The following is a 23,556-nucleotide window of genomic DNA, read 5'->3' as shown; positions in this document are numbered from 1 at the left end:
AGTTACATCAGTGCTGGGGACACCCAGGCCTAGAAATTCAAAAACAGGTGCCCTGGGACCATGTGAAATTGGTGCTGGCTGCTCATTATAATGATTCAGGCATACAGTCAGCACTGTGCATGCTATTCATTGGCTGCACGCTTGTTTGGAGGTGGCGGGAAATAGAGTGCCTCTGATGCCACCTAACGGCAGCCAACAACTCTTGCGGGGGGAAGTGCACACTGGCTGCAGATAGCAGGGAAACTTTCCAGATTGAAGAAAATGGCTGGAAGAGGTTCCGAAATGGCACCAAGGTTCTCTGATGCTACGCTGGGAGCCCCTGGTCCAGACAGTTGGATAGCCTGTTCCCTCCAGGGGTCAGAAAGCTCTCCAGGCAACACCTCCAGTATCAGTGGGAAGAGGTTGCAGACGAGGTCAATGGCAGGAGCTTAGCTCCCAGGACATGGCTGCAATGCCGAAAGAAGTTCAATGACCTCATCGGAGTTGTCAATGTAACAATACTGCTCTTACTCTCTCAATATTCCCCGTCCAGCCTCACTACACTCAATATTCCCCATCCCTGCTTCCCTTCACTTCCTACAATCACTGCATCACACCACACCTCTTTCTCCTCATACTCACACTCATCATTATTGCAACCTTCACTTCTCCACACTTCACATCTTACACACAGCATATGAACTATTTGACCATGACATGCACATTCTCTAAAAACCTCAAGGATATCACTAACACACTCCCTCCTTTCTTGCAGAAGGTCACACACAACTTGCAGAGGAAGGGTGCCAGCAGAGGAGACCAAGCCTACCTGCACATCCTCTCCCCTGTGGAAGAAAACTCTTCCTCCAGGCAGGGGGAAGAGTCATGGCTGTGATGAGTGGCAATACTGGAGGAGACATTGTGCAAGGTTTTGTTTTTTTAAATTCATTCATGGGATGTGGTCGTCACTGGCAAGGCCAGCATTCACTGCCCATCTCTAATTGCCCTTGAGAAGGTGGTGGTGAGCCCCCTTCTTGAACTGTGAACCACTGCAGTTCATGTGAAGGTTCTCCCACAGTGCTGTTAGGAAGGGAGTTCCAGGATTTTGACCCAGCGACGATGAAGGAACAGCGATATATTTCCACGTCAGGCTGGTGTGTGACTTGGAGGGGAACGTGCACGTGGTGGTGTTCCCATGCTCCAGATGCTTATGTCTTTCTAGGTGGTGGAGGTCGCGGGTTTGGGAGGTTGTGTCGAAGAAGCCTTGGCAAGTTGCTGCCGAGTTGATGGTACACACTGCAGCCACGGTGCACCTGTGGTGGAGGGAGTGAATGTTCAGGGTGGTGGATGGGGTGCCAAACAAGCAGGCTGCTTTGTCCTGGATGGTGTTGAGCTTCTTGAGTGTTGTTGGAACTGCACTCATCCAGGCAAGTGGGGAGTATTCCATCACACTCCTGACTTGTGCCTTGTAGATGGTGGAAAGGCTTTGGGGAGTCAGAAGGTGAGTCACCCACCATTAGAATATGCAGCCTCTGACCTGCTCTTGTAGCCACAGTATTTATGTGGCTGGTCCAGTTAAGTTTCTGGTCAATGGTGACCCCCAGGATGTTGATGGTGAGGAATTCGGTGATGGTAATGCCATTGAATGTCATGGGGAGGTGGTTAGACTCTCTCTTGTCGGAGATGGTCATTGCCTGGCACTTGCAAGTAACATTCGTACCAGGCCATTTATCAGCTCAAGCCCGGATGTTGTCCAGGTCTTGCTTCATGTGGGCACGGACTGCTTCATTATCTGAGAGTTGCGAATGGAACTAATCACTGTGTAATCATCAGCGAACATCCCCACTTCTGACCTTATGATGGAGGGAAGGTCATTGATGAAGCAGCTGAAGTTGGTTGGGCCTAAGACACTGCCCTGAGGAACTCCTGCAGCAATGTCCTAGGGCTGAGATGACTGGCCTCCAACAACCTCTACCATCTTCCTTTGTGCTAGGTATGACTCCAGCCACTGGAGAGTTTTCCCCCCCGATTCCCATTGACTTCAATTTTACTAGGGTTCCTTGATGCCACACTCGGTCAAATGCTGCCTTGATATTAAGGGCAGTCACTCTCACCTCTGGAATTCAGCTCTTTTGTCCATGTTTGGACCAAGGCTGTAATGAGGTTTGCAGCAGAGTGGTCCTGGCGGAACCCAAACTGAGCATCGGTGAGCAGTTTATTGATGAGTAAGTGCCGCTTGATGGAAGGTGTCGCTGACACCTTCCATCGGACACCTTCCATCACTTCCTCACACCCTTATCCTCTTTTTCCCTTCTTACTTCTATCTCTCGCTACAAACTCTGCATTACAATTTGCAGCTGCTTTCACCAGCCACTTCCTTCTCAGCTGTCCCTTCACGCTAAAAGCTACCCCAAGTCCCTCTCTATCATTTCAGGTGCTGAAAAAATGTCACTCTCCTGCCACTTCAAGAAGAGGAGGCATAGTCACTCAATCTGACCCCAATTACTTCAGCAGCACAGAGACTGGTACCACGTGTACTTGAGGGTAGGATAGAAGAGAGGTCATCACGTGGTGAATTACCGGCCACAAGTGGGCAGGGGCTATGGCAGGGGGATAGGACACCAGAAGTACCAGCTCACCAGAGGGTAACATCACATATTAGCTCTGCAGTAAAGGCTGACATTGAGAATCCAGGCTACTGAAGAAAGCTGATGGAATACACTGGGCAGCCTGACAGCAAGAGTGTGCGCAATGGCTCAGAGCATGGAGGAGTCTAGCTCCAACTTGTTTTGGAGCTTCTCGCAGAGCGTAGAGACTATTCTGTCCAGCAAGGAGCGAATGGTCAGCTCGATGAACAGGACAGTGGCGTCCACTATAATAGACCCTCTCCTGACAGCCTCCATGGCAGTACAAATGGCTGCAATGGAAATTCAGGTTGCTGCCATTTTGGCTCTGGGGGCCAGTGTTGACAAGAGTGATGTTTCAGAACATCACATCACTCCTGTACTCTGTTGTCGAGGAGAGCCGTAGGAGCGTTGAGAGGCAGGCCCAGGAGAGTGGCTTTGGCTCCATGGGAGAAGAACCTGCTGTCCACTCAGGATGACAGCACGCCTGGAAGTAAGGGTTTCCTGCAGGTCCTGCCGATTTTTAAGGTAGGAGATGTTTTAAATTTTTTTTTTAAACAGGTTTCACACCCGACAGCCCGTCAGATTGAAAAGCTAGTTGACTGTCGGGCGGGAAAGCAGCCGTGGAGCGATCGGGATCATCGGGGTTTGGATCGTGCTCGTACATCATGGGGGGGGGGGGCGGGGGGGGGGGGGTCAGCCGATCGTGGGGGAGGAGCTCAGCCAAACGCAGATGTTTTAAAGGTAAGCTTGGTGGGCCGGGGGAAGCACTCCTGCTCCTCCAGGCCCACAAGCAGTGCAATAAAGGCACTTACCTCACGGATCTGGCCCGTCTCACCTCCTTTCATCTGCCAGGAATTCAGAGGCTTGAGGTGATAAGTGACAAGTAACATTCGCGCCAGTCAAGTGCCAGGCAATGACCACCTCCTCTTGACATTCAACAGTATTAACATCGCCGAATCCCCCACCATCAACATCCTGGGGGTCACCATTGACCAGAAACTTAACTGGACCAGCCACCTCCTGACCCACCTCCATTAAAACTGGAAGTGGGTGGTTTGGAGGCGGGATGGGCTCGGGTTTCCTTTTTTAAATTTTTAACCCTCCCACCCGCCTCCTCCCTCACCTGCCCTCGGGGGTTAAAATGACCCCAATGAGTCGCAGGTCAGATGTAGCAAGGTTAGACGCAGGGTGAGGCAGCTTTCAGGCAGGGTCTCAAAAACGGGACTTCAGTGCACAGCTCTCCACATTTAAGTTTGAATACTGCTGGCCTCCACATGAATCAGCTGCAACACGAGTCCCAGTATATTATGCTTACACTGATTGGCTATGACCAGTGCGCACACATGAAATACTAACGGCATGACATCAATAGGGCGATTGTGTTACCCCAGAACAGCATGTTCTTTGAGCACAGGAAGACTGGCAGCAGTTGGAAAGACAGTTGAAAAAAATAAGTCTTCCTGGCTAATTATATTTTTTTTAAAAATCTGATGAGTCTGTCTTGCCGCCAGCTGCATGAGACCCACGCATCAGCAGCCAGTGACACAATATAAAAGCAGCTTCAAACTCTCTCTCCTCTGTTCCAATAAGATAATTCAGCCTCATTCTCAGAAGAGTACCCACCACAGTGTGGTGTAAACATTTTTATCAATTAGTGTCCAAATTAGGGCAGTTTTGAGCTATGGGCTCATGTCCACTAGGAACTGTGTTCAGACTGCCCAAACTCATTTTGCATAGAATCCTTGCAGTTAACAGACAGACAGAGTGAGCTTTCATCCCCTCAGCCCAGGATGGGTTTGAATTCCGATCTCAGGGGTGAAAGTCCAATGTCTAATCCACTGCACCGCTCTGCTCCTTTGTTCTTGCCTTACATTCCATTTATGTAAATATTATGGATTATTTGCACAGATTATCTTTAAAACGTTTGGACAAGTATGGCACAAATCCAAGAAGAATATTTATATCCTGTTTAACTAAGCTAATTAAATATTCTTATTTCAATTTTCAGTCACACATAACAGTGGTTATACTTTGAAAGTAATTTGATAGCGGTGAAGCACTTTCGGAAATAGTGAGGATGTGAACGGCGATATATAAATGTCAGTTCTTTCTTTCTTAAATTGATTTAATAAGCAAGTCTTAGTTTCCTATGATGCTCCTCTGGGTGGCATATCAAGGTATGGGATTTCTCTCAAATGTTTCTATATTTATAACACATACTCATTATTAATAATAATCTAGTCTCTTACAATAGTCCCTCAACTCTTTGTTAGCACTTTTTTTTTGTCAAACAGGGAGTATGTATGTATGTATGTTCACTACAAAACTCCCCTTACACGAGTTGGAATTCCACAGCAATAGCTGAATTTGTGTGTACTTTAAAATAAACCTGTAATATTCTGTGGGTATACACAGAAGCATGTGTATTTTTTTTTAAAAAACAGGACAAAATACAATAGTTGAAAAATTAGACCTCTTGCAGTAAGTAATTGGATAAACTTTACATTTCAGTGGGAACACCAATTACATTTTTGAAAATCAAAGCTAAAAAAGGTGCAACAATAGACGACTAAGACCACATAAGCGTAATGGTTATTGCAGGCCAATCATCTTAGCCCCAGGATATTGCTGCAGGAGTTCCTCAGGGCAGTGTCCTAGGCCCAACCATCTTCAGCTGCTTCATCAATGACCTTCCCTCCATCATAAGGTCAGAAATGGGGACGTTTGCTGATAATTGCACAGCGTTCAGTTCCATTCACAACCCCTCAGATAATGAAGCAGTCTGCGCCCGCATGCAGCAAGACCTGGACAACATCCAGGCTTGAACTGATAAGTGGCAAGCAACATTCGTGCCAGACAAGTACCAGGCAATGACCATCTCCAACAAGAGAGAGTCTAACCACATCCCCTTGACATTCAGCGGCATTACCATCGCCGAATCCCCCACCATCAACATCCTGGGGGTCACCATTGACCACAAACTTAACTGGACCAGCCACATAAATACTGTGGCTACAAGAGCCGGTCAGAGGCTGTGTATTCTGTGGCGAATGACTCACCTCCTGACTCCCCAAAGCCTTTCCACCATCTACAAGGCACAAGTCAGGATTGTGATGGAATACTCTCCACTTGCCTGGATGAGTGCAGCTCCAACAACACTCAAGAAGCTCAATACCATCCAAGATAAAGCAGCCCGCTTGATTGGCACCCCATCCACCACCCTAAACATTCACTCTTCACCACCAGCGCACTGTGGCTGCAGTGTGTACCATCCACAGGATGCACTGCAGCAACTCGCCAAGGCTTCTTCAACAGCACCTCCCAAACCTGCAACCTCTACCACCTAGAAGGACAAGAGCAGCAGGTACATGGGAACAACACCACCTGCACGTTCCCCTCCAAGTCACACATCATCCCGACTTGGAAATATATCGCCGTTCCTTCATCGTCGCTGGGTCAAAATCCTGGAACTCCCTACCTAGCAGCACTGTGGGAGAACCTTCACCACACGGACTGCAGCGGTTCAAGGCGGCGGCTCACCACCACCTTCTCAAGGGCAATTAGGGATGGGCAATAAATGCTGGCCTTGCCAGCGACGCCCACAACCCATGAACGAATAAAAATCAAACATTTTCCTCGCTATTTCATTCAGGGATAAAATCTTAATCTTCAAGCAAAAATGAACTATGTGGAGATTTCTTTACAACAGCAAAGGTCATTGTATGCAGCAAATCTCACTGGTGTTTAATTATTTACCAGCCCTCAACTGTCCCCTCTGAGATGAAATAGCCTGGAAATCACTTTATTGATTACTTAATTGAACAGTGCCATTTGAACCAAAATATCATGTTGCAAATAGTGCACAGCAATCACTCAAGATAGATACAAATGATTCTCAGAAACACATTAGCAATTATGAAGTCAGAACTGCTGAAAATAACACTCGAGTCGAAACTGGCATCATAGTCCTGCTCAGACTACGAACAAAACATCATGTTGTAAAGCATTTTTGAAGGCTAGCTTGCCTTTTCTTTTTACAGATGCTGACTGACTTGCTGTATATTTCCAGTATTAACTGTTTTTATTTCACCCTTTTTACTTATCCACGAGCACAAACCCAGTTTCATGGGATGTCAGCAACAAGTCTGAATTATCCTTGTTCTTTTCTGAATCCTCTCTACTGGAGTACACTGGAATCTTCATTGTCCATGTTCTTGCTTATCTGCAAGAAATGCTTGTGGAATTTGGGAGACCATTAGATCACACTGTAGGGAGTAATGAGAGAAAGGGAGATGCACACTGACCAACTGTTCAGAGGGAATAGAACAGCTTTTAATAACTGGATTTCCTTATGCTTGGTTTCTTATCAAATCCTTTACTGATTTATTCTCAAACTGATAAAAGATTTGAAAAGAAGAGATCAAATGAAAGGATAACTTATTGCGAGAGATTGGAAGTAAATATGGCAGCTGGGGAGAAAAGAAATTCTCCCGATAACAATTAGGGAAATATAACTTTTTTTGAATTTTTCAGGAACAGGGTGGGCAGAAGTTACTACAAGCAACAAACCCAAAAGGAAGTAATTTTATGATATAGAATTTTAGATCACAGTTAGGGGGGCATTTGTTGGCGTACTTCGCTATAATGTTTTTCTAAACATTTATTCATTTCTCTTTAAAAACCTATGAAGAATTCTGCCTGTATCCCTAACAAAGTCCTGCTTAAAAAAAAACCTAACTTCTCCCTTCATTCTTTTGGTGATCTTAAATTTATGCCCTCTAGTTCTGATTCACCAACCAGTGGAAATAGTTTTGCCCTATTTATCTCATCAAAACTCCTTAAAATTTTGGACACCTCTAAAATTTCCTCTTAATTTCTTTGTTCTAATAAAAAGAGCTCAGTTTCTCTGGTCTTTCCTCATAACTAAAATTTATCTGGCCTGATATCATCTTTGTGTATCTTTTCTGTACCCTCTTCATGGCCTGGACATCCTGCTTAAAGTAAGGTATGCAAAATTAGACATTATGGGGTATAATCTTAACTTCAATGGAAAAGAAAAATCAGGCAGAGTGTAAAATGGGTGGGATGTAAATCAAGCTGCTGATTCGCTCTCGCCCATTTTGTGTTACCGTCTTAGCTGAATTTCTACCCCAATATTCTAACTGCAGCCAAATCAACGGCTTGTGTTGGTTTAGCATTAGTTTGCTATTGTACTCTTATGTTCTATTTATAAAACCTCAGATCTTATTTACTTTATTTTTAAAACAGCTTTACCAATTTGTCCTCCTACTTTCAAGATTTGTGTATCCGAATCCCTCTGCTCTTCTACTTCTTTTAAAGTTTCACCATTCAGCATATATTTCTTCCAGATCACATTTCTCTAGATTAAAATTTCCGCTGACATTTATCTGCTCAAACTACTAATTTGTCTATGTTCTCCTGAATTCACAGCCCTCTTCATAGATAATCTCACACTATTTTTACATAATCTGCAAATTTTGATATTGTGCTCTCTATACCCAAGTCCAATTCTGATATTATCAGTGGATCCTCCAACTAGTGTTGCCAACTCAGGTTGGATGTAGTCCTGGAGGTTCGATCACATGACATCTGCCTGCCATTTGCAAATGTTATTGCATTTATCTTATAAAGGTTGGTTCCCCTGGAGTTATATCTTTGGTTTGGTTTCTTTCTTCAAGCTGAACCTAAATTGGCAAAACATACTGTCGTTCATTTGCACCTATAACTTTTCAGCGCCCCAGTTGTGGGAGAGCGGGAAATCAGTCAGCTCCTGTCCTGGGGGCCGAACACAGGCTGGCAATGGGCCAGAGTTTGTTCTTGTGGAGCCAGGACAGCCAGGAGAAGCACTTCTGCTCCTCTGGGCCACACACACACAAGACATTCAAATGCTGGAGGCAGTGTTGTATATAAGTGAATTGCATCAACTGTTGAATGATTATGTCCAGGTGCATGAGCAATCAGGAACTCTATGGCTCCCATATATAAGGGAGTAGGCTTGGGAGAGGGTGTGGGCTGCACTGGGTATAATGTGAATCCCAGCAAAAAAAGTTTATAAACAACTAAAAGTATTCAGTCCTTCACTGTCTGGCTATCCAGTTCTAACAGGCAGTGCAGAGAAGAGCCACAAAGCTGATCCCTGAGTTTAGGATAAGAGGAAAGACTGCAGGGTCTGAGGCTTTTCATTATGGGAAGGATGCATTTGAGAAGTGGTCTTATAGAGGTATACAAAAGATAGTAAAATGGTATGGAGAAGGGAAATCCAGAATATTACTTTAAATTAAACTGTGGGAGTAGGACACAGAGACATAGATTCAAACTAGTAAAAGGTCACTTTTGGACTGATATCAACAAGATCAGCGTCACAGAGTGATTTACTTCCGGGCAGAATAGTGGAAGCAAAAACCTTGGATGCAGTTCACGCTGCATATAGCAGGCGCGTTCATGCTAAAATGACTTGCCTGTTACACGCGGTGAACGGTAAATCCATAGGAGTCCCTAATAACATTTTCTAAGAGGGGAAGCCCTAAACAGAAAAGATTGAGTTGTTGCTGCTTCCTCGTCTGAATGTATCTCCAAGTCACGTAGTATTTATGCCAATACAGACTACATGGTCTTAATTCCACTCAGCAGAACCACATTAAATAATAATGAAACTGCCCTGCCCTGATCAATTTCAAAGTTCCTGAACCACTGCCGCCGCGTTTTGAGTGTCTTTCAGAAATTAACACTTAAGGGGGTGATTCAAAAACAAACAGTGCTCCATGGTGAATGGCAATGGATGGGGGCAGTCGGAAGGTGACCCCGAACAGCTGCTTGAACTGCCCGAAATAGCCAGCCCACTTAATAGTGTTTAAGTGGCGCCTTTGTAACTGATTACTCTGGTAATGGCAAATAGCTAGCGTCATTTACTCAATATAGGCGGCTGTCCGGGATAAATGGGGAAAGTGCAAGTGGAGGGGACTGTAATCACTACTCTCTGCTTCTGCTCTTTAGCCAAGTTCCTATCTATGCTGCCACTTTTCCTTTGATACCAATTCAGCATAACTTTATCAACAAACTTCCTATGCAACACCTTAGCAAATGCCTTTTTGAAAATCCTTATACACAACATCCACTACATTTACTATTTAAACACACTCCAATATTTTATTGTTGCAGCATTATTTCCTCAAAAGAGCTCTTATGAAATCTGTCAGATGCAACTTTCCTTTTACAAATCCATGCTGGCTGTTCTTAATTATTCCATGTCTTTCTAAGTGAGTATTAATTTTATCTCCTATTATGTCCTCAAAAGCTTACTCACTAGTCAGTTTACCCTTTCTCCCTTCTTGAACAGAGGCATCATATTGGCAGTAAAACATTTCTGTTAAAGTTCAATAGATGATTATCTCCTTTCTGTTAAAAACAGCATACTCACACAGTCTGTTCTGGATTGTACTATTCAAGGGAATTATACAAGTCTCTGTGCAACCTGAATGGACAGTTTGGTTTGGAAAAGGTATCACTGTTAAATTATGGACGTAAATGGGGTTTCGCCAAACTTCCACCGAAGTTACATTGGCAGAGTGGGAGAAGCCCTGAGGAAATTCCAGGCATCATTCTTGTTTCACACTTATGAAAAACATGTTTGGTAGCATAATCTTAGATACTCAATGATCTTTCCTATTTGCTAGTGTTAGATCGAAGCAAATGGAAAATGATTAGGTAGGGCAGAATAAGAAAGTGTTAAGGTCAGAGGTAATGCTCAGTCTAAAAAGCATGACAAGATGTGGAAGAAGCACTTCTGCCATTATAGATGCAGATAGTCTACAATATTCACCAGTACCACCAGATAGGGAGGGATTTCAAAATAACAGGCTTTTTTAAAGACCGGTCGTCTCCAACAAATGCAGAAGTCTTTCATAGATTGTATTATCCGGGTAATCTGTGAAATCACAGATAGCACTGTCAAGTAGTACATCCCATTAACCTTTTATCTCATTCTTTTTGCCATTATTTTCCATTATTCAGTTTGTTCCTTAATTAGTATCGAAAACATAAGCAGCCAGGGGGTTTCAATTTTAAAAATACCAGTAACCATCCCACTACGTGCCTGAAATCATATCCTTTAAGGAAACAGAATGCTATTTTACTACCCTGCATCTCCTGAGTTAACCTATTGTTCTGTCACATAAACTGTTGTTTCTCTAGATACACTTGATGAACTCTGCCAATATTTCTAAAACTCACATTTAATCAAGAATTTAAAAAAAAACTGATGGAGACATGTATATCAAGAAGCTAAAAAGGTTTAATTTCAGTCCATAAACAAGTGATCACATACCTTGTTTTTTGACACAGAGCACAGTGCATTGCTGCTCATATTCTCCTTTTCAGGGACTCCTGGAAAAAAACAAACAAAAGTAACTCCTCAATATGAAGCATTTCAAGAAAAAGTGTCATCAACGACCTCTCAAAACAGTACAATTATTTGTAGCTATTTTAATATTAACTATATTTATTGTTCTAAATCTTAATGTTTTCTATCTTTAAATGCACTAACAGATATTGATCATGAGCAGTAGAGACAGTTGGATACACCTGACATTGGCACCACAGGTATGGGCTACATGCAGGAATGGAAAGTCATTAGTGAAGAACGTTACGGGGGTTGGACGGGTAGATATAGTTGATGCGGCCGACCATTGTGAAGTGGATTAGCCATCCTCTCAGTAGAAGCTCAAGTGGAAGGATAGTGGTGAGGCTCTGTTGATGTAGAGGGAGGAAAGGTGCATAGCTGGAGGGGCCTAAAAAGGTAGAGATGGGAAAAGTCATGCATGCAGGGAGGTCAAATGAGCAACATAAAAGGGTCAAACTTAGCACAGTAGTGAGAAGAATAGTGTCCAGGGACTGTAGCAGAAGGAAAGACTAGGGCTGCTGAGAAAGTGGAAGCCTGTGGAAACAAAAGTTGCTGAAGGTATGGTAAGTGTTTTCCAGCATCCACAGTATTTTGCTTTTATTTGTATGGTAAGGTGTAATGGGTGACTATATTAGCAAGCTTTGTATTTGTTTTTCAGAATTGTTGAATTTTCTATATGTTTAATATATTATATAAATGTTATTTTCAGGAGGTATACAGTATGGTGGGTCAGGAACTAATATGGCTACTTGTGGCTTTTTCTAGCTGTCTGTTTGGGCAAATCACATGGTTATTTGAGCCAATCAGAAAAGCTTGACTTTTTCCACTACAGGCACAGTTAACATGTTAGGTGCTTCACAAAAAGGACTTTTAATTATATAGTTAAAGATAAGGGCAAGTAATTTCTGCTTCTGTGCTCCCGGTCTGCAATTTTCTACTCATTAAAATGAATGGGTAAAAAATTGTGATTTGGGGAGCTCAATCATGGGAAATCCTGGCCAAGATCTTGTACGAAAAACAAAGATCTTAGCAGTTAATTTTAGTTTAGAAAAATCAGTATTTGAGCATTTGGTTCTATAAAAACTCTTTTTACATGAGCTAACATGGTGAACATAAAGTGGGTAATATTTAACTTAACCAGCCACTGCAGATCACTCAAATGTTGTAGAACCCGGTGGATTTTCGTTCCATTGATTTCAAGGGATAGAAGCTGATGAGGGCTACATTTTCCCCACAACCCCACCTCAAATACAGCCTGCAGCCATTGGTGACTCCTTTTCCCACCACACCATCCACCCAAAAGGAAGGCAAAGGAAAAGACAGAAGCCAGAGAGAGACAGACAGACAGAGAAACAGAGGCAGAGACGGAGACGGAGAGAGAAACAGCAACACAGTCAGCAGAGACAGGTAAGAAAGTGACCATATTCTCTGACTTACCATGTGCACGGCCATGGCAGATCAATGAGTTATATTAAAAAACATACTTCTGCGTGCACTTCCTGTTATATTTTTTTCATCAGACTTTTACTGGCCCAGAAATTGCTTGGAGCAATGAACCAACACTGCTGGCCGCTCCATAGATTGATACTAACCCACTAACTTACCGTGGTCTTTACTGGGTCCGCTCCCTCTACTAGGAAGTGGAGAAGAGCCCAGCATTAGCTCTAGTGAAGCTAGGCTCCATGGGAGAAGAGGATCACTCTCTCCCCTCAACCAACCAACCAACCAATCAGACTGCAGCATTTTTGACCAGCTGTGAAGAGTTTCTGCAAGTTTGGAATGTAAAACCCAGGAAGTGAAAGGTACAACATTAAAATCATTTGTTAAAACAGTTATAGATATTGAAAAGAGTGCAAGAAATAATCAAATTAAATAGAAAAAGACAGAAGGGAAAAACTAAAAAAAAAAATTTTTTTTTAAATGACCAAAAGCTATAAAACTATTAAAATAAGGAGTATTGAAACTCCATATTTTTAAAAAGTTAATGATTGCCAAACAACTAAAAAATTAAGACTTACCGTGCTGTTAAAACTTAGTTTAGGCCTGGTATTTTTAAGCGTACCTGTTTTGTGGCGATATTAGTTACAATGCAGCTAGGCAGATGAGCAAGTTGGCATTGGTCCATTGTTTCCACTGATTCCAGCGATGATATCCTTTAATTCGAAGCCGTCATGTCACTGGCGAACCAGGAGTAGCAGGTTCCAGATTTCCGCGTTTCACTGTCCATGTGCAAACGCTGGAACTTGCTCCTTGATTTCGCCACTAACAACGGTGAGCGCTGTTGAGCTCACTGTTCTTTTTTAAGCAATTTCTGGGCCATTGTAAATTCCTATGTCCACATTTACAATTCAATTTGCCGAAGTCAAATGAATCCAGACACTATGTAATCACTGGCTCTGTGTAATCACTTATTGGCATTGTATTATATTTTGCCCACAAATTGCTCAAAATGCTTTGAGAAAAATTTCAGCTGTCATTATTTCCTCAGAAACTGTTCATACGGATTATCTTGTTAACTATAGAGGGAGAACATTCTTGTATTTTGAATCCTCAAAAGATAGAACAAAACACTCGCAAGGGTATTGAGTAGGTGGTTTATTTCTTGGGGCAGTATTTTAACTACGATCTAAGAAGAGGAGTTCAGTGGGCACACCTCAGTATCGTCCTACTGGTCTACTGAAAATAGTCTCAATTCAGTGGCCCTTATAATTTGTGCCCAGAGTGTCTCATCATAATGGGCTCCTTGACTCCAGAATCGCTTAGCAGCTGTAGCTGTTATTTTTAAAAAATTTGTTCATGGGATGTGGGCGTCGCTGGTGAGGCCGGCATTTATTGCCCATCAGGATAGATTACCTGTGATGACAGAGACAGAGACGATACACTAACAGATTGTGAAAGAGAGCTAAGAAGATGGGTATGAGAATGAAGAATGTTGAAAGAAAATAGTTGAGATTAAGTCTATGTAATATTAAAATAACAAACTGAGCTTTGAGAATGGAGGCTATACAGAGGAATGATAAAAAATGAATTTGAGGAGTCAAGCTTTTTATTACTAACTACATAAAAGACAAAAGTAGTGCTTTTGAGAACGAGCATTATGTGAAGCAATGGTCTGAATAAAATAGAACCTCACACCACAAGAGGGCGCTAGGATCAACTGATCAGTTTGTTCACTAAGAATCGGAGCAAACATCCCTAACCAGTATCCAATCTGTCTCACATCAGGGATTACATTAATTCTGCACCTTTAACGCCTAAAATTCTGAGTCTTGATATCCCTCCAGATTCACCTGCTTTGTGGTCATGGAGTTTCACAAGTACAGCTATCTGCTGGTCAGCATGGGCATCTCATTGGTGACCCCAAATTGGTCAATCCAGGAAGTGTGTTGTGCAGTGAGAACCTGGGATAGCCTTTAGCTTCACTTATCTTCTCCTTTCAGACATTTACAATTTAAGTGAGAAGTGGGTAAATTTAGTTTTTGTGAATGTTATATATCTATGTGATAATGAAACATACATTCATTATTCAACTGTTATTATAGAATGTTTAAATGGAACTTGATCACACTAACTCCCACATGAGTGTTATGAAATCCAAAATTATTCATATAATTTTCTCAGGCTATAAACTACACAAATTTAGATTTTTCAGTTAAAAACAGAACATATCATGGCCACCAAAGACAAATAAGAGATATTCTCACTCATGGGCTGACTAACCTGTTTCCAACCAGCACTCCCGTTATCCAGTCAAATATATAAGACTGTCGGCCATGATGATTCTCCTATTGATCCATCACAGAAAAGGGGCAATTTAAACAAAAAAAAAAAATCCAAAGTATTGAGGAGATAATTTAGTGAATTGACACGTCTGGTTTGCATCAGGATCCTGGAGAAACACTACTGGGAAGACAAGTCATGGAAACAGGATAATAAAACTCCAAAATGAACTGAAGCTTAAAGGCCAAACAGGAGGTGCTGCCTTCAGTTACTGTAATTTCAACAGTTTGGACCTCTATAAGGGTATGTGCCACCATTTTACATTGGCCTATCTCAGATCCTGTTCAGCCCCTCCTGACAGAAGCAACTTAGTTATTTATGGAAAAGGTTAAGAAGTAAAATCAGCTGATATGTTTCTGTAATGCAACTTTAAAAAAAAATTCTTAAAGCCTCAAACTGATATAAAATCAGTTTCATATGAACAGTTATTTCTGCTTCAAATTTTCTACTTATTGAAAAAGGCCTGTACTTACTGTCATTACCGGATGTAGTTTCCATAACACCGTAGGGAGGGACCAGGAGTCCTGCCATATATTGTCGATATTTCTGAAATAAATTAAAATGTAGTATTAGAACAATACGCTTTTATAGTGTATTAACTCTCAATAAATAGAAGCTTTTTAAAGCAGATTTAAACCTGTTTATACAGAAGGCTTATTTTTAAAAAGTGAACTGATCTTAAATTAGTATAATTAAACTGCAGAACAGCGTAAAATAGCCCAATAAATTAAAATTAGAGAATCAGTCAGTGTAATGGAGCGAATGGAACTCAAATATTAGGGTCTTGGAGATTCCTGCACTGTCACTGGCATCCCTAAAGTTCAGAATGTCATGATTGTATAAAATATGACTATGAATACTGTTGATCAGTAACACACAGAAGGCAGATTTGGTTTGTGTCCAGTAAATGTTTTTTCCAATGTACCATTGCTGCTACAAATCTCTGCTGCAGAGCTCTGCTTTATGTAATTATGCAGCTGATTCTCACAGCTGTTCCTGCTCGATCACTGCACAACTTCTGAACAGCAAAAGCACCAAACTACACTATTAGTAAATTGACATAAAAGTTCATCCTTTGCATACTCTTAATATCAATACAAATATAGATATTAAATGTACAATGTTTCAAGTCTTTCTTTTTACATTCCATCGTTCAACTGTTTTCAAATGCAGAATACGTTTTTTGTTGTTTACAAAAAGCCATATCCCATAGCCCCACCTTGTCTCCTGTGGCCTCCCTGTTCCCAAGGTCTTAATCACCAACGAGGCTGCCTCTGATCACTTCTTAGTCTCCTTTACCACTCACATCTCCCTACCTTCCCACCCCAATGTCACTACCCACAGCATCCGCCCGTGAAAAAAATGCTGCACTTGCCCCCTCAAAAATTCATTTTCAAGTGGCCCGTTCCTTGTCACCTGGTCCTCCATCCATCACAACACTTCCACAATTGTGGATCTACTGAGCTTTTCCTTTGTCTCAATCTTTGATGCATTTGTTCCCACCAAATCACTCACCATATTCCAATCCTGCCATTCTTCTAGTTACGGTCTCCATCTTCAATCCCTCAGGGCAGCGACCTAAACTTGAGTGCACTGGGCTCACATCTGCCTTAATCAACCATCACCAGATCTGGCTCAAACAAATCTAGCACTACTGTGTCTCACTCTCCTCAGCCAAAAGCTACTTCCTGCTCCACATTCATCCTGGAGGGCAAAGATAAATCAAAGCTCCTTTTCTCCTCCAACCTCTTTTCTCCTGCTCCTCCACCCTCCCCTCTGACACCATGTTTAAAGAGCTCATGGATTTCTTTGACTATTTGTGCAGTTGCCTTTGCTGCTATCTCCCATTCTCCTCCCCCTGCAGTCCTCCACCCACTCTAGTCCTAATCCCATCTCCATCAGTGTCCTCTTCTCAGCCATCTGCTTCATGAGATTTACCTCCTGTTACCTTATTCCCTTTCCCACTCAACTCCTGACCACTCAATTCACACCCCCAACAGCAATTTCCCTTTCCTCAGGCACCAACCCTCCCCCTTTCAAAACCACAATCATCACCCCCAATCAAAGATCCCACCCTCGACCCATCTGCCCTCTCCAACTACAGCCCCATTTCTTGCCTCCATTTCCTCATTAAGAACCTCAAAACCCAATCACCCCCATCTCTGTGCCCATCTCACTCAAAAGTTCCCTGCACTCAGTTGCAGCCTATTTCATAAGTTAACAAAATTATTCTGAAGATGCTATTTCTCAGGTAATGCTTGAATGGCTTCTGTTTTGTTTACCTAGTTTCTTTATTATGGGAACATAGGAACAGGAGTAGGCCATTTAGCCCCTCGAGCCTGTTCCGCCATTCAATAAGATCATGGCTGATTGGTGACCTAACTCCATATACCTGCCTTAATCAAAGGTATTAAGGGATATGGGGCTAATAAAAATCTATCAATCTAAGATTTAAAATTAACAATTGAGCTAGCATCAACTGCCGTTTGCAGAAGAGAGTTCCAAATTTCTACCAACCTTTGTGTGTAGAAGTGTTTCCTAACTTCACTCCTGAAAGTCCTGGCGCTAATTTTTAGGCTATGTCCCCTAGTCCTAGATTCCCCAACCAACGGAAATAGTTTCTCTATCTACTCTATAAATTCCCCTTAATATCTTGGACACTGATCAAATCACCCCGGAATCTAAATTTCAGGGAATACAACCCTAGATTGTGTAATCGGTCTTTGTAATTTAACCCTTGGAGTCCAGGTATCATCCTAGTAAAGTTACACTGCACTCCCTCCAAGGCCAATACATCCTTCCTAAGGTGCGGTGCCCAGAACTGAACACAGTATTCCAGTTGTGGTCTAACAAGGCCTTTGTATAGCTGTAGCATAACTACTACCCCCTTGTATTCTAGTCCTCTAGATATAAAGGACAGCATTCCATTAGCCTTTTTGATTATTTTCCCTACCTGTCCATGACATTTGAATGATCTATATACATGGACCCCCTAAGTCTCTTTGGACCTCCACTATTTTGAGCTTTTCACCATTTAGAAAGTACTCTGATCTATCCTTTTTAGGCCCAAAGTGGATGACCTCACACTTGCCTACATTGCCAACCATTTGCCACAGTTTTGCCCATTCACTTAATCTATTAATATCTCTCTGCAATTTTATGCTTCCATCTACACTGCTTACAATGCTGCCTATCTTTATGTCATCGGCAAACTTGGCTATGTGGCTCTCTATCCTGTCATCTAAGTCGTTAATAAATATAGTGAGCAGATGAGGCCCCAACACAGATCCCTATGGGACACCATTAGTCACATCCTGCCAATTTGAGCACCTGTCCATTATCACTACTCTCTGTCTCCTGCCACTCAGCCAATTTCCTAACAGGTCAATAATTTGTCCTCAATTCCATGAGCTTCAACTTTAGCTAACAGTCTCTTACGAGGGATTTTATCAAATGCCTTCTGGAAGTCCATATAAACAATATCCAATGACATTCCCCTGTCCATTACTTTAATCACCTTTTCAAAAAATTCAATCAGGTTTGTCAGACATGACCTACCCTTTATAAATCCATGCTGGCTGACTCTGATCAGTGGAAAATTTTCAAGGTGTTCAGTCACTCTATCCTTAATTACAGACTAGTAATTTCCCGACAACAGATGTTAGGCTAACTGGTCTATAATTCCCTGGTTTCCCTCTCTCTCCTGTCTTAAATAGCGGAGTGACATGTGCAATTTTCCAATCTAAAGGAACGGTTCCTGAATCGAGAGAACTTTGAAAGATTATAGTTAGGGCTTCTGCAATGTGCTCACCTACTTCCTTTAAAACCCTGGGATGGAAACCATCTGGTCCTGGGGATTTGTCACTCTTTGGTGCCATTATTTTCTTCATTACTGTTGCTTTACTTATGTTAATTTTATTGAGTCCCTGTCCCCGATTCAATATTAGTTTCCTTGGGGTGTCCGGCATGCTATCCTCTTCCTCTACTGGTAAATACTGACACAAAAGTAATTATTTAACATGTCCACCATTTCCTTATTTTCACTTACAATACGAACATGGCTACCCCTTGCTCTTCCTTCCAAAAGAACACAGGTTTAGTTTTCTTAGACCAGAACTAGTTGCGGCTTCAACACCAAATCTGCCCGAGATGGCGGCATTACTGCTTTCTTTCAAAGAGTTGCAATCAAAAGATGAAGCTAGACCCACTCAAATCACTAAAGTATGGACTGGGGCTGCCCTGCAAGAGTTGTAGCTTGATGGTTTGAAAACAAAACGGTAAGAAAAAAAACAATTAAAAAAAGCCACGAGGCAATGATAAATACTGGGTGCAGAAATTTCAATGATTCCATAATGTGGAATATATCTGATTGGCAGTAACAAAACTGATGTCAGGTACGTTTACCTTGCTGTGGTGAAATGATGCTTACCTGAGTACACTGATAACTTAAAGACCACTGACCTGAGCGAGCGTCATAGAAAGAAAATTCAAGTATATGCTTTGACAACAGACTGCTTTGCAATAACAGCATTAATGCCCCAGTCATCAGGATTTCATTAGTGACTCTAAATCTATGGTTTCTAAAAACAGCGTGAGGCATCAGATTAACTAAGATTACGAATTGTTATCCTGATTCAGACATTACAAATCTGATGGATTTATATTAGCAATGGTGGAGTATTTTACTTTAGTTTCAAATTGTTAGAGATCTAGATTGAACCCTACCAGTAATTTTGCATTTCAAACAGAGACTCTATTTAGGAATCAATGACTGGCATGAAGTATTATGGAAAGCAGATGTGTTTCCAATGAAAAAAGTCATTTATCATATGAAAAATGGCTTTAGTATTGTGGAATTTTCCATGCAGGCTACTGGCATTTCCATGACACTAATTTGAGACAGTACACACTCAATGCCCTGGAACATGGCACAGTTACATGTCTTCCAGGCAGGCTCTAATTAAGTCTGCAACTTGGGTCACTGCCCTCTAATTGTACACTGTAAAAAGGAGTAACCTCAGAGATCTGTCATCAGATGGCAGTTCCCATCAAAGACAGCAACAAAACTACACCTGCCACTTCTTGCTAAGATCTATCTATAGAATATATATATCACACACACTATAATTATATTAAAATTTAAGTTTTCCTGTCCCCCCCCAGCTTTTCATTTAAAATGTATTTCTCTTGGCCGCACTCCACATGATTCCTTGCCTCACCAAACTCCCAGTCGTCACCGGCAGAGCCTATTCCCTAACCATGAGCCTCCAAGTCACTGGAAAAGTAAAAAATTGGGCTTTGAGCACACGACTGTTCTCCCCCACGTGCCAAATGACTTGAAAAATCAGGCCTGAACAACACCATGGGGATTCACTGTATATAATAATTTCAGTGCCTGGTATCCCAAATTATTGTATGCGATGAAATGTCATTTAGTGCCCCAGGTATAATTTTTCTGGGATCTAGTTGGTATCACTGTTTCATTGACATACCTATGCGTCAATCAACATAAGGAAGTCACACAGCCCAAACCAAAGACATAGTGGCCATCAAAATAAAATCGGTTACCACAAACATTTTTTAGTTATCTAATTAGAATCCATGTGGAAAATCAAAAGCTTCAACTCTGTTCTCTATTTCATGCCTCCACCCCGAGATTTAATGAAATAATTTCTCCCAGAGGATCAGCTGGCTGTGACCTCCAGCCTCAGAAGGACCTTTACTCCCAGTCTTAACTCCATTAAAACCCAATTCACCCCATATCCCAGGCTTTGCTTCTACTAAACCTAATCTGGGCCCAGACTTTCCTACTCACTATTGCCAAGTGCGAAGAAACTAACCGGGTTCCAGCTCACCTTAATCAACTGCTCAACTCCTCAGTCCTGTACTCCTACCATGGCCCTATACTGCTTCATACCCAGCAGTGTAGGTTCATGTGCCCAATGCTGGGAGGACCTCTGCTAGAGTTCAGATGTTTTGCTGACAGTCCCACCACGCCACTTCTTCCCAGCCCATCAATCATTGCAGGCTCCCAGTTCCCTCACAGTTCCAACCAGCTACTCCCTCTCAGCACTTATGCCAGTGCACACTCCAAAAATAGAATTTAGCCTGTGGTTCGTATATCAGTTCAGATGTGGATGATGAGTGATTTTCTTCCAATTACTATGCATTGCTGTAACTGTCTCTCTGCTTGTATCCCAATCTCTAATTCTTTCCCTCTGCTTCTCTCTGTCTTCCACTTTCTCTCTGTATGACTCTCAAACAAGGTCACTAGATACAGATGAAGGATGCCATTTGGCCCATCTTAGCTGATCCGTCCAGAATAAAAGACCGACATTCCCCCAAACAAGAATTTAACAAATTCTTGAGTTTTTGCCTTCATGCCCTACTTGGAATACTTTCATCACATTTCATGAAGGAGTTCTTCTCAACATCTATCCGAAACATTTTCACCAGCTCTAATATCCTGACACAGTAGTGTTACAGATTAACTTCATCTATGCCATTGAATATGTTGGATTCTTCTAAAGAGCCTCCTTTCAGATGTGCTGCATTTTCACCCTGTGCTGAGTTTCCAATCTGTGTTGACACTTTATGTAACAGTGCGGTACTTCACTACATAGCTACTATAGGACCTAGCCAGTATTGCCTTCTTCCCAGCTTGAGTGCCAGGTAATCAAATGACTTGGATGCTGAGCTATGGCAGAAAATGGTTCCATAGGAGATCCCAGTCCCATAACCAATATCAATAGAGTGGCTCCCTGCAGAAGTAGAGGCTCAAAAATGGTGGAGAAATAAAACTGAAAATAATTACTTTTTTAAAAAAAAGTAATTTAAAAAAGAGAGGAAGAAGTACTTTAAGTTGAAAGTATTTCCCTCTACACTTTTCTTCTCCATTGAGCACTTCAATGGTAAGTACTTCAACTGTCAGATCTGTTTAGGCCTCATACCAAACTATGGTGTGAGCAAGGCATTATGGTCTGCATCCATTAGTAGGAAGTGGACTAAACAGCTCAAACTATCATTTTTAGTTCTATTTTTCCCCCCCACCAAGAGCAAAAAAAACTTCAAATATTTAAACATAGAGGTCATTATCTATCCACAAAAGAAATCATACTGTTCCCTGAATGGTGGAATGGTAAATGCACTGCCTAGGGTAGTACTAAGCCACACTCCATAAGTTCCCAGGTTCAATCTCTGGTCTGTACTGAGTTAAAGGACCTCAGGCAAAGTACTAGTGGGGTGCTACAGTGTCCTAGGCTGAGGCCAGGAAAGGACATTTTTAGTTTCCACTCCTAATCATTATCCAGTGACACCATTGGAAAGGATCAGACTCTTGTGTGATTCTCTCTCTGCCTTTCATTCCCTCCTCTCCAACAGTCAGATATTCTGATGACAGATAGGAGAGAAATAGCTCTTTGGGAGAGCTACCAGATGGATGCTATTGGCTGTGGAATTGTAGCCCAACATAAGTTGCCATTTTCAGAGGAACAAATTTGAGCAGAAAAAATATATACAATTACATTTTATTTTAGCTTGTCTTAGCTGTAAGGACATTTAGTCATTAATACAAGTCTAATTTGACACTTTATCCATCTATCCAATGCACAGGTACCATTTTCTTCAACGCAACCAGGAACATCCTGGTGAATGATCAGATTTTTAAAAAGATAATCAGATCATCACAGTATTTTTTTTTTTTTTTTTTTTAAATTTTTTTTTGAGTTCCTCTCCACTCCCATCCCCAGGTATCTGCACCAATCTTGCCCTCTAATTTTGCCTCCACTCTGTTCTTACCCTAGGCAGCAAAGCTAAGACCACACCATGTGGGGAATGACAGGTCAACAACTCCATGGCACAGGCATTACAGCACCAAGAGACCATGATTTTATTTCAATTGCACTGTCTCCTCACATTCTGCAAATATTTTGGCTTTAATAGAAACTAATTATTTTAAATATTTTATCTATGTATATTCTTTTTATCTACCTAGTACCATAATCTGATTGGCAGGATTACACTCACCATCTCTATAGAAAGGCTCTAGTCCTATTTACAAGCCATATTGTATTCACTATTGATTCAGTCCTTGAAATGAGTATAGCGTAAACATAATGCCAGGAGCACAAACCTGGATTTAAATAAATCAGTGAAAATCATCTCTTGCTCCCGCAGGTTTTAGATTGGTCAAGTCAGTGTAAACCAAGACACGGTCTCCCAAGAGTCCAACTTTGAGTGGCCCCATTAGTATTGAGTCAGTCAACATAAGAGTGGGGTGATGCCAGGCTGTATGACTCAGTTTTCAGGTCCACATCCTACAGCATTAATCTCTTTACAATTTTCCATTTTGTCTGATTCAACTTGAGGTCAAACTCCATTTCATTATAAATCACTTGCATTGTAAAGCTGGAGATGGGCTAGTGATTGAAAATTTAGTGTAGTTACACTTTGTGTTATAAGTTCACAAATATTTGGTCATTTTACAAAAAAACGCAAGAATCTATTCAGCTCCATTTATGGCCCAGAGTACACAAATGTCCAATATTCTACACTAACAATAAATGTCACACTTTTGCTTTTGGAGAGTTAAGTAGGCAGAGATTGACTAACTGGAAGAATTGCTCATTTAATATGAAATTCTTGTACGTTCTGATGCTTCATATATGTTGTGGCATTCTGCATGTGAATCGGACATTTAAGAACAAAATTAATTTCTTCCAGGCATTGTGTATGATATTAATCCATCTATAC

The 23,556-nt window shown here is 41.7% G+C and overlaps 1 protein-coding gene across 2 annotated transcripts in view; it reads right to left on the bottom strand.

Annotated features, from left to right (window-relative positions):
* Positions 1–23,556, bottom strand: part of rapgef4a (Rap guanine nucleotide exchange factor 4a) — a 243,012-nt gene that overhangs the window by 81,430 nt on the left and 138,026 nt on the right. For both annotated transcript variants that reach the window (XM_067987555.1, XM_067987554.1), the window contains 2 exons: positions 15,279–15,351; positions 10,951–11,009 (listed from right to left, as the gene is read on the bottom strand). In XM_067987555.1, the coding sequence (XP_067843656.1) occupies positions 10,951–11,009; positions 15,279–15,351 (132 nt within the window). The remainder of the gene's footprint in view (positions 1–10,950; positions 11,010–15,278; positions 15,352–23,556) is intronic.

The sequence above is a fragment of the Heptranchias perlo genome, chromosome 7 (genome assembly GCF_035084215.1).
Source record: "Heptranchias perlo isolate sHepPer1 chromosome 7, sHepPer1.hap1, whole genome shotgun sequence".
NCBI lineage: Eukaryota > Metazoa > Chordata > Chondrichthyes > Hexanchiformes > Hexanchidae > Heptranchias > Heptranchias perlo.
The sequence above is the reverse complement of the archived record's forward strand: the minus strand, read 5'-3'. Positions and strand labels throughout refer to the sequence as shown.